Genomic DNA, 12,487 nt, shown 5'->3' with positions numbered 1-12,487 from the left:
CTTGAAGAACAGAAACTCAGGTGGATCCCAGAGATAAAATAAAAGACAAAGCCCCCTGCTCTCCTCGTATCACCTCTTCAGGGAGGCTGGCTTCCCTCCCTCCTAGGATGAGGGGTCCCTATGGCTACACTGCCTTGCCCACCAATTTCAGTTCTGATTTATCTGTTGCTTGTCTCCCTGCTTGGCTCTGCAGACCAGGAGGGAATGAGCAGCATCTGGCAGGTCCACAGCTGGACCCTCAGAGCTTAGAATACTGCTGGCAGAGTACATGCTCAGTAAAAATACTGGATGGAAAAAAATAAAGGGAGCAAGAGAGGGTACGGGTCCTCAGGTTCTCAGAAGTTAGAAGACGAGGATTTCGCTGCTAATCCCTGCCTCTATTCAATAGCCTCAAGAAGTGTCAGCACACAGCTAAGCAATGGGTATCTCTCAGGACTCAGAACACACACCTCTAGGTCCTGTGGTCCTGTCTTCTCTCTAAAGAGAAAGGTCAACGTGACATTCACCTTTCTCAGTTATGTAGTTTGAGGACTATGATATTTCCCCCATCACCTCCCTCCCCTGATGTATCTCAAGCTGCCCCACCTGTCTGGGTGGTGGGCTCCCTTCTCCCAGCTGCCCCTGCTGACAGGCAGGGTGGCCAACAGCATGGAAGCAACAGCCAGCTCCTGTATCTTGTTGGAAGGTTGCCCCTGAGCTTCTGGAACCCAGCTTGCTGAAACCCTGCTTGTGGCCCCAGCTGACCGAAAGGGCCTGGGAATTAATTAAAGCCCCTCTGGGGAGAGCTCTTAATGGATGTCTGCCGGGCTTACGGGCTGGATAGCCCAGCTCCCTGGATTCTGAGCTGGGCTAACTCCAATGTGTGTGTTTTACGTCATTTCCCAGAGCCCTCTCTCCCTAAGGGATCAAGCTCAGGACTGCCTGCGCTGGTAGCTGGCTTAACGCGGCACCTGAAATTGGCCGGCTTCCCTTTCCTGCAGCTCTCCCCACTCACGATCCTGTGCCTGGCAGGTAAACCACCCGCCCTCAGTCCTCATATTAGGGTCTGCTTCTGGAAGCCCTGCACACCATTCCTCACGTATAGCCCTTCTCAATGGTGCCCAGAGGACCACCAGTGGCAAAAAGCACTGGGGAGGTGGTGCCAGCAGGCACTGCAGGGCCCTGGTGTGTGTCCTCCAGGAGCGTCAAGGGTCCCAGCCTCTACCTAACCCCTACTCGTGAGCTCTTAGCATGCACTGGGCATTCAGAAAACATCACACTCACACGGAGCTCTCGTTTTCTTTGAGGAGCAGCCAGGGCCTGGGCGTGGGTCCCATAAATCAATGCCTTGCAACTCCACAAAAGGAACAGTCCATAATCTGCAAAGTTCAAAAACTATTATTTTCTGTTGATCTTCCTTCATCTAGTAATGATTCCCCAAAACAATAGACTGGAGTTTAATGCTGAGCAGCTAGAAATGGCCCCCTGTCTGCACATACAGATAAATATGGGTGACCTTCCTCCATGATGCACTGGTGCTGATGGCATCTGGGTACACTGCAACATGAAAATGATGCTTGCTTGGTTGGGAGATGGATGTTCCTTCACACAAACTGCATGTCTTTTTGCCTGCCTTCCCTAAAGGATAGGCCGCCAGAATAATAAGAATAATTGGAGCATTAACAATACACTGGCATTTCTTGAACACTTATTATATTCCAAGCATTAAGTGAAGCACATTGCCTAATTTACTCCTTGCATAGAGTTTTCTAGGGTAGGTACTATTCTGCACCCACCCCTTCTACAGACAAGGTGACTGAGGCTTCTAGCAGGTTCAGTTACCTGCCCACAGTCTCACCTTGTTAAGGAGCCTGGCAGAGCATCAAACCCAGCTCTAGGCCACAGTGCTATGCGTAGGACCAGCTACATAATTTTTGGGGTTCAGTGCAAAATGAAAATGCAGGGCCCCTTGTTGAACATTTATTAAGAATTTTAAGACGGCGACAACACAGCATTAAACCAAGCGTGGAGCCCTTCAGAGCCCGGGGCTCTGTGAGGCTGGGCAGGTCCCACCCCATGAAGCTGGCTCTGGTTATGCGGATGCAGAAGAAAAGTGATGTGAGTGATGAAAAGGGCTCCCATGTTAACATCGTTTAACCCTAGAGACGGAGCAACAGCTCACATGAAATGAAACATGAATCAAGGAGCCTGGCTCTTTGGTCAGAAGAGCTGGTTATTTTATCTCAGGAGCTAAATCAAAGAGTCTGGGCATGCAAAGAGTCTGTGTGAGAGAACGTGCCCAAGAAAGAGCCTGTGCCTTGAGGCCAGACGCGGACCCTGATTCTAGCTCGTCCACCAGCTGAGGGACTTTGGACAAGTTCCCGGGCCCCTTTGAGGTTCAGTCTTCTCATCTGCCTCAGGGCAGAGTGGAGGAAATGATACAGTGATAGAAAGCTGTCCGGCACACAACAAGTGCCCACCTAAATGTCGGGATCGTTCAATGGCTATTTTCACCGTGAAGTTTGTGGGTCAGTTGAAAGAGCACATGATTTGCAGGTTGAGTCCTGAACACTGTCCCCCATCAGTCATTCGTGTGAACTGGGCAAAGTCAATGAACTCTTTCTGGGGTCAGCATCCCCCTCTGTGAAATGGATGTGATACAAGGTCTACAACACATAGGATTCCATAAGCCACAAACGAGAAGGACATTGTGGAAACAGAAGAGGAGATCATTTCTCTAGCCTGTCAGGGCTTGTTGTTACGACTTACAAGGGGCTTAGGTTGGGAGGGGACTAGAAAATGGGTCCCACCTTCTTTCCCAGCTCCCCACTGTCCTCGCAGACACTTCGGGGGCCATCTGCCTGAGCTCTCCCACAGGGTGCTAAGTAATCTAAGTGTTTTTTCCTCTAAAACTTTTCCACAACATTTCCATATTTTTGACCTCAAATTTGACTGACTCCATGTCAATTTCTGCTTTATAGTCCAACCCAGAGGGTACTGAGAAAGAAAACAATGACTCAGGCCAAATTCTGCATAGCTGGAAGAAACTACTCCATACAGATATACAAGCCTTTATGTATTTTTATATGATGATACCACTCATAGATAGAAGTTTGAGGTGATTTATGTTTTGCTGGGTATGTGTCCACCCTAACCGAACTGCTTTGTGCTTTAAGAAATTCAACAAGCATAAAAGATTCCCTTTTGCTTTGAAAATACGATATGTATATAAAGCAATAAAATTTGAAATTTCTTTCTCAAGCTTTAAGGAAGGGCCCAGTGGGAGAAAAACTGGACATCGTCTAATCACATACACACATAATATACAAAGACATATACATGCTCACAGCCGACTCGGATGTAACCACTGTCATTTACATTTAGAACACTCTTCCTGCCCATCTCGAGTTCCAGTCACTCACATTCAGGGCCCAGGTACCACAGATGGAAACTGGGAATCATTTTTCTGCTCTGCTCAAACTCCAGTCTCTTTAACAGCTTTCCCTATCGGTTCTCGTAACTTGTTCTGCACATCAGCTTGTTTAAGAACATTTCCGCAAGCATCCAACCCAATTCTAGGGTGTGTCTCACCAGAAACCATCTCTGCATCAAAAGCAGCCCACTGAGCGGAGCCATGCGGAAGGTCTGCCCTGAAGTGACCTGACCCACCTTCACCTGCCCGCTGTCCATCTCTCCAGGATGCTGCCCATAAGGCCCTCTCCTTTTTACAGAATGCATTCAAAACCTGGAAGGGAGAGGGTGCTTCTGCCCCTGGGGATCTAACTGATGAAGTGCACAGAGGCCCAGCTCCTCGAAGCTGAAGGGAGCTTTTAGGCACCTTGCATACAATTATTCACCTGGTAGTCTAGGCAGGTTGCCATGACAATGCTTCCGGAGCCTCCCGTATCTACATGCTATTGATACATCCCATCCATTCAGTAAAGGGGGAAAAAGAACCAGCTAAAGCAGCCCCTGAGCTTCCATCTCCCATCGGCCTGAGGAGTGACTCCTTTGCTTACAGCAGTTGTTTGGCGTAATCCAGACACAGCAACACTGACACTCTTCATGTGGCATGTTTTCACTCAAATGTATTTGAAAGCTTAAAATCAAAGTCCAGACTTAAAATAGGGATTTTTCTACTTTGCTCTTCACTTTCTCAAGCATTATACTCAGGAGTGACTTCTGCTGCTGGTCATGGAATGCTTTAATTAGTAGCTATGGGCCAGAAAAGGGAGCTCTCAATTCTGAAACCTTCTGTGATAGAAAGGTTAAACATGGGGAAAAGATACCAGGAGTTCCATAGTAACCTTGAGTGATTTCTGTAACACTAGGTACATGTGTTGCCAGAGAGAGAAATAAAATACTTGCTTTTGGCCCTTTGACTGAGGAGAAAAGTTTTCTCTATCCATATCTTCTAAGGAAAGGGAAAAAAAAGTCCTACCCATTTTCCCCAAATGGTTCTTATTAAAAGGCACTTATGAAGAGAAATAACTGAGCAGCTTGCAGTGGGGACCTTAATTTTCTTCAAAGTTCCACTATACCACAAGCTCAGCCTTGGGCCCTCACAAGGGTGAGCTAGATATTTACATGGTGTCCGACATCAGCCACACATGGGAGACTGAGATGTCGGTCCTCCTTGAAGGATCACCTTTGGGCACAAGGGAAGACATTTTCCTAGTTTGCAACACGCCAGTCATGTTCTGAGTTGCAGCTTTCTAGCTCTTGCCGCTATCCAGGGAAATAATATGTCAGTGTTGATGCATACCAACAATAAGTCAGAGAGGCAACAAAACAGTCTCCAGAATCCCCAAAGATCAGAGGATGCCACTTCCCAAGCCATTACGCAAACGGTAAGCCAACCTAACATACCTGTAGGTGATCCCTCCATGACGTGGCCGATGTAAGGCCCTTCCTGAAAGATCGGTCTGTTGTCATTCTGATCAATCACGATGACTTCCAGAGGGACCGGCCCCTCGAGAGTTCTACCGTTGACATCAATGGTCTCCACGAGTAGCTATTGGAGGAAAGAGATTGGGGGAGAAAGAAGGCATTCATTCATTATGAAAATTGAAGTCGGGTTCTCTGGAGAAAGAAAGTAGGTTATATCAGCAATTTTATGAGCCCTTGGCAATATTCAAACGTTGGTCTCAATGGATAGTCACCAGCACTAGAATAGAAACTAAACATTACAGAATAAAAGACAAAGATCAGTTCATGTTAAGTCCCACTTGGGAAATTTACAATTAATTCATCAAATCTGCAAAGTAAAAAAAAAAAAAAAGCAAACACTAAACACCAGCAATCAGTCACAGCTGAGAAAATATGCTTACATTGTTTCTGTTTTTCCAACATCATTATGCTTTAAAGGAATGTTATGCTAATAAAAAGAACTGACTAAGCAGTTATGAACAGAGTATGTTAAGAAATAACCGAAAGTGTTTACGGTAATATTTGGGAGAAATTCAGGGCAGTAAGTATTTATAGAGAACCTTCCTGAGGCAAGGAAGGTACTTGAAGGGGTCCTGAATGAGACCTTGGGACTCCTGCCCACCAGGCCTTTATAATCTAGCAGGGATTTCACAATTCCATATGGAACTACCTTCAGATCTCAAGGCTGAAGAAAATAGCATAGAAAACCCAGCTTTACTGTTGCATGGTAACAAGGAATTATGTCGTGGCTTTTCCAGTGAACTATGTAGACTTTATGCTCTCATTTCTGCGCCTGATACTTCCTCGATTTAACTCAGGGGCCACAGTGACACTTCTTGGATATCAGTGGCGGTCCCTGCATTGGGACCCTGTTGAGTATTTCTGTCAGAAAAGGTCTCTGTAGCTGGAATCCTTCGGAAATGGTCTCTGCAATTGGAATCCCAGCACAACTTCTCACTAGTCATGTGACCTCAACTCATACACTTAATCTCTCAGTTTTATCATCTGTAAAATGGGTTCATAAAACACTCATTATTAGGGATAATGGTAACCAACATTATCCAGGGCTTACCGAGGCTCTCTACTATATTAACTCACTTGATATTCACAGTGACCCTATGAACCATTTCTGAGGAGGGAATGAAGCCAATTAGAGGTTAGGTGGTGGAGTCTGGATTTGGCCCTGTGAAGTCAGTCTCCAGAGTTTACATTTTAAACTGTTATAAACAATGTTTCTAGATCACTTTATATAATGCCTGTTATGTAACTCATCTCAAGAATATTAGCTGCTGCTACTGTTGCTACTGTTGTTATCATCAATACTGTTGTCAAAACTAGCCCTAATTAGGAAAAGAAAAGAGAAACACGTTTGTTATACCCCACCTGAATGTGTTATAAACTGGTTTCACCCTTTGGAAAGTCGCATGGCAAAATTCACCAAATCTATGAAGGACTCACATACTTTGTTCCATTTGGATACCACTCTGGGTTCTATTTGAGACAGGTTGCACTACATACATGGAAATATTTTCTGCAGTGTTATTTCTAATAATGAAATTACACTGGCGTCCACTAAATGTCCAGGGCAAAAAAGATGAGTTGAATGAATGTGTTTGTAGCAAGATGCTAGAATACAGCCATTAGATAAAATAATTATTCAACTTTGTTGATCTACTTAGAATACTGTGTGAAAACACAAAAAATAGCATGTGTACTATACATGTGTGATGTACACATGTGGACAGAATTTGAAAGTAGTAAGCAAACATGAAACCAGGTATACATGGGTAGAGGAATTTGTTTTTCATTATTTCTTTAACACTACTTCATCCTTTCACTAACAAATTCACACACACACACACACACACACACACACACACACAATAGATAGATATTTTATCTATCTGGGGTAGATAAAATAATGCATGAGTACCTTAGCTAAGAAGAAATTAAATAGGGAGAGCCTTTGAACATCTGCTCACAAAGGAGATCTTACAGAGAATGAGCTTTTACGCTGACTTTTAAAGCTACTATGAGAATACTGCTAAACGAAGAAAATAAAAATCAAGCTTTGGGAGCAATTTCTTGTAATAATGAAGGTCTGGCCTTTTGTCCTCCCAAAATTGCCAAGAACTTGACTTGGCCTTCATCCTGATCAACTGTATCTCCTTAGTGTCTGTCTTTCCATTATGTTGAGCTGGATCTAGAGTCTGTCCCACCCAGTTCTGATAGATCCGCGTATTTGGCAAATGTGAATTCTGTTCCTCTGTCTTACTTGTGGCCTACAACGCTAGCCAAGTCTTGTAGAACGTGGGGGTTAGGATTCAGATCCAAGATATGTGGTGTCTTTGGTTGAAATAAAGCCAGGTCCTTGGCTGTTCGGGGTGTGAATTTTAACCCAACTCCTACTGCCTACTGCCCAGTTTTCAAAGGGCAGCTTCATTCAGCCTTTGCTAGAGAAGGCAGAACTATTTTATATTTAAATAATTTAATCAAAATATTCCAAAATGTCATTATTGGAGGCAAGGATTTTTTTTAAACATCTTTACTGGAGTATAATTGCTTTACAATGGTGTGTTATTTTCTGCTTTATAACAAAGTGAATCAGCTATACGTATACATATATCCCCATATCTCCTCCCTCTGGAGGCAAGGAGTTTTGAGCAACTAGAGAGTTCGATAAATCCAGTCTCATGCTAATCATTTCGCTCTAAACTTTGCCCAGAGGGTGGTCCTTCTCCCAGGGATCAAAGCAGAAACTCAGAAGCCACCCTCTTCCCCAAGTGAGGCCTTCTATCCCCAGCCACTCCATCAATGAGTCGGGTCTCCACTGCTTGTTCTGTCTCCTGAATTTGTCTTAAATCCACCCTCTTCTCTCCAAATCCATCATCATCTCCAGAGATTAGTTTCTGACACTTCCCACCTGGGCCACTGCAACAGGCACCTAATGGGTGCCCCTGCTACTAATATTGCCTGCCGTCATCTATTCTCTAAGGGGTTTGTGATGGTTAGTTTTATGTGTCGACTTGACTGGCCATGGGGTGCTCAAATTAAACGTTATTTCTGGGTGTGTCTGGATGAGATTAACGTTGGAGTCTGTGGACTCAGTAAAGTAGATGGCTCTCCCCAGTGGGGGTGGGCACCAGCCAATCCACCGAGGGCCTGAATGGAACAAGATGCAGAGGAAGGAGGGATTCGCCCTTGTCTTCCCACCTGAGTGGCCTCCATTCCTTGCTGCCCTCAATGGTCTTGCTTCTCAGGCCTTCAGACCCAGACTGAAATAAACACCATCGGCCTCCCTGGTTCTCAGGCCTTTGGACTTGTACTGGATCACACCACCAGGTTCCCTGGGCCTCCAGCGGGCCCAGGCAGATCCTGGGACTTCTCAGCCGCCATAATTGTGTGAGTCAGTTCCTTCTAACAGAATCACTGCTTCTGTGTCTCTGGAGAAGGCTGACTAATACAGGCTTCCAAGGTGTCTTTTCAAAATTTTTATTTATTTATGTCACCCCAGAATGGACACCTCTCAATCGTTTCTCATTCCTCTTACGATAACAGCACATTCCCTTACTGTGACGTCTCTTTTATCACCTGGCCCCAGCCCACTTCTCCAAACTCATTTCACATCACAAGAGAGCCCCTCTATTTCTCATTACCCAGCTACACCAATCTTTCCTCAGTTCTTCCAACTCAGCCCATTCCTTCCCAGCACAGGTATCTTCATGTGCAACCCTCCTAGCCAACATGAGCATCCCACCTGCCATCTGGTCAGCCCGCTCCATCCATCCTTCAGATCTCAGATATCACTGGCAGAGAAGATCCTTCGTTACTGCTCCAGACTACCTCAGGTGTCCATGGTTGACATTCCCATGGCACTGGTACCCTTTATAACACTTTCCATAACATATAATTGCTTATTTATTTGTGTGACAATTCAACTAATCTCTGCCTCTCCGGCCCCATCAAGACAGAGGTGGGGTGGGTGTTCATGCCCAACAGCAAATCCCCAAGGCTGAGATTCAGTGCCCGGCACACAGCAGGCACCTGACTCATTGCTGACTGCATAGAGCCCTCCTCAGAAGAGGCAATCCCTCTTTAAGAGACTGGAGTCCAAAGTTTTGGCCTCAGCTTTGGCCATCTGTCCTGTCTCTCCATTCCTGGCACACAGGAGCTGACCGTCAGTCCCAGGCTTCATGGACCGAAGGCCAGTTGACTCTGTGCAGTCTTAACTCATGAACAAGAACCACAGCGGTAAACAACACCCAAGTACATTAAACTGATTACTTGCCTTTTGAAAGAAAGGAACTAACATTTATTTGGTGTCCAATACATGTCTGGGCTTTTTATGTGTTGCCTCATTTGGCTCAAAACAACCTGGAGAAATACCCACTGCAGCAAAACTCAGAGAAATTTAGGGGCCTGGTCTATGGTCAAAAGCTAGTTTGTAATCCAGCTGGATCCAAACTTAGATCTGACTTGAAAATGTGTGCTGACCCCACTGTGCCCTTGTTTGCTAAATGCTCTTTCATGGACTTCCCTTACATTTTTAAAATTCCTCTTTACTAACTATGTTATTTACTTAATAGTTTTGCTGTACATAGATTGTTATGTTTCACTTTTCCTCCAAGGCAAAATTATCCATGAATTCAGGGGTATGGTGAGCTTATTTAAAATTTTTCCTAATACACATGAAAATACATAATAAAACACACCATGAGCCTTTATGTATAATGTGACACCCTGCCACAAGTGACAGCTGGGAAATACTATAGCATCAGCCTAACTACAACAGGTTCCCTTCTGGAATGTCACAGACTTTCTGAAAAGAAAAGAAAAGACTTGGACCTCTTATAAATGTAGCTCTCAAATGACCAAGGTGAATAAAATGGGGAGGGGAACAAGGTATGCAAATCACTCTTAATCTGTTTAAGGCAAAATTACTTTATGCAACACTGGAGACATGAAGGTACCACATGAAGGTACCACGTGAACTAATCGCTCCACTTCAGGGGCCATGGTAGGTGGACACCAGGTCACTGAGTCCTGTGTGTAGGGTAAGAGGGAGCTTGACCTCTGAAATGGGGAGGAGGTGGTGAAAAACCACAGGAGTCAGAATGGAAGCTACACTGCCAGAGGAGCTCTAGCTGAAGCACACTGGGTCCCCTCGGCCACCATTCCTGAACCCCACCTCCTAGGTTCTCGATTCTCCTTCCACATCCTGGGGGTATCTCCACCAGAAGTGGGAACTAGCAAGTCACAACATACAAACTGATGACTCTTCAAACCAATTACTGCACCATAATAATGGAGATGGGAGGTGCACATGCGTAGACAAGAATCCCTTAAAAAAACAACGCAACACAAACGTAACGAGCCAAATTGCAAAGCACGTACAAGCACACTGGCCTTTGGTGGCACAACAAGCTATTAACATCTTGCCCTTCATTTGGCTTATTCTCTTTGCTCTGTTTATGAAAGACACAACTTAGTCAGACAAAATTTGATACTGTGATCTGATCCAAAGGGATGAACTGATGAAAAACATGCTACAAGGTTTTTTGGGTGAAGGCCAAAAGGAAGACACTGACTCTTAAAACACAATATTTTTTTTACGAGATGTGACCCCAGTAACAGACGTCAAACCTGGATCAATCAGATAAGAAACAAAGTGTGAGATACACAGTCTATAGACTCATGAGTCGTTTTGAAGTAAAATAATTTAGAAAACACTTCAGTGACCTTTTTGAACTCTGATAATTCTGCTTTGGGCTAAATATTCAAATGAAGTAAAACATACACAACACAGTAAATTACTTATTTGAGATGATATAGTTAAACTACTGGTTATCAGTGGAATGCGTGTGTGTTCATATGCTTTTCAACCAGAGGCTTGTACATCACAGAAAATGAAGAGAATTTATTAGCTATAACTCTAACATAACATGACTCAGTTTCTCTTTTGGACACAGATATGATGTCTCCTACCCAAATGAGTAGGTGCCCCTCCAAGTTACCTCTTTGGGACATTAAAACGTTTTCCAACGTGGATGCTGCTTTGAAATACTTGTTTAGGAAATTCTACTTGAACCAATTTCTAAGTCAAAAAGATGGGCCTTGTTCCTTTCATTCCAAATACCATCTTTTATAATAAGAATAGTTATAATGCTAGAAATGCAAAATGATAACTAGAAGTTCACTGCATTAAATTAGGGATATACAAATGTCTAACAAATATTAGACATCTCCAGTTATACGTGACTACAAGTTTAGACATACAGATTTACACAAAATCTTGAAACACATATGAAAAATAAGATGCCAGCATTTGCCTCCATAGAGGAGAAGGATAAAGAAAAGATGAGACTCAATGACTATGAAGGTGTGTGAAATAAGCACCAGGTTCCATGTTAGGGGAATCTAAACTTGATATGATATTCCTGGAAGGCAGTTGAAACTATGTCCTGAGAACCTCAAAGACGTTCACAGCTTTAAAAAAAAATTCCATAAAAATTCTATGGAGATAAAGAATCCCACAGAGATTTTGCATAAGTAGGCTACTGTGAGATTATTTATAACAGATGATCTCCAAAATTAAGTGCCTCGAGTAAAGAAGGCACTGATAGATACTTTTATTGAATTTTTGTTTGCAATTCTCACACCCTCCCCACCTACCAACATCTCATAAAGACCAAACAAGGGTTTTCCACCAAAGACATCCTCACCGATCACTGAAATTACACTAGACTTTGAATCAGAAAGCCTGCCTTCAAATTTCAGCTCTGTTACCTATAAAGTGGCTGTGGTTGGCAGAATAATGACCCTCCTAAAGAGTTTTATGCCCTAATCCTGGAACCCGTGGACATGTAAGGTTACTTGGCAAAGGGGAATTAAGGTTGCTGATCAGCTGACCTTAAAATAGAGAGATCAGTGTGGATCGTCTGGGTGGGTTCAATGTAATTATGAGGGTCCTTAAGAGAGGGGAAGACAAGAAAGTCTGGGTGATTTGATGTGAGAAGGTACTTGACCAGCCACTGCTGGCTTTGAAGGTGGAGGAAGAGGTCATGCGCCGAGTGTGAGTAGTCACCCAAAGCTAGAAAAGCCAAGGCCTGCTTTATAGCCTCCAGAAGTGAATGCAGGCCTGCTGGCGTGTGGTTTTAGTCCTGTGAGTTCCATGTTGGACTCAAAACCTATAGAAGTACGTGATAACAAATTTGTGTTGTTTTGCATTGCTACAGTGTGGTAACTTGTTACAGCAGCAACAGAAAATTGATACTGTGGCCACATCATTAATTGTTCAAACTGGAACAACTTTTAGAATGAAAGCAGGTACTATCAACAATTAAGCCACAACAACAGGTGGAAATCAAGACTGTCCCAGGCTAACTGGGTCACATGGTGAGCCTGTCTTATTAAGGAAGTTCACTTCTCCGTATCTAAGTTGGCGCATGTAACAAAGATGTTTAGAATGTCATTTTTCTCTTTGCTAAAGGAACAAAAAGATAAGCGAGTGTGTGTAGCACACACATAGGAAATTCTAAACAAAGCTTTGTTAGATCAGATGAGGTTTGGCGACTTGGGC

At 43.9% G+C, this 12,487-nt stretch overlaps 1 protein-coding gene across 1 annotated transcript in view; it reads right to left on the bottom strand.

The window, feature by feature from the left end:
• Nucleotides 1–12,487, bottom strand: part of CDH13 (cadherin 13) — a 1,013,115-nt gene that overhangs the window by 363,787 nt on the left and 636,841 nt on the right. The window contains exon 6 of the mRNA XM_060130816.1: nucleotides 4,849–4,993. Within this exon, the coding sequence (XP_059986799.1) occupies nucleotides 4,849–4,993 (145 nt within the window). The remainder of the gene's footprint in view (nucleotides 1–4,848; nucleotides 4,994–12,487) is intronic.

This window comes from Lagenorhynchus albirostris, chromosome 19 (genome assembly GCF_949774975.1).
Source record: "Lagenorhynchus albirostris chromosome 19, mLagAlb1.1, whole genome shotgun sequence".
NCBI lineage: Eukaryota > Metazoa > Chordata > Mammalia > Artiodactyla > Delphinidae > Lagenorhynchus > Lagenorhynchus albirostris.
The sequence above is the reverse complement of the archived record's forward strand: the minus strand, read 5'-3'. Positions and strand labels throughout refer to the sequence as shown.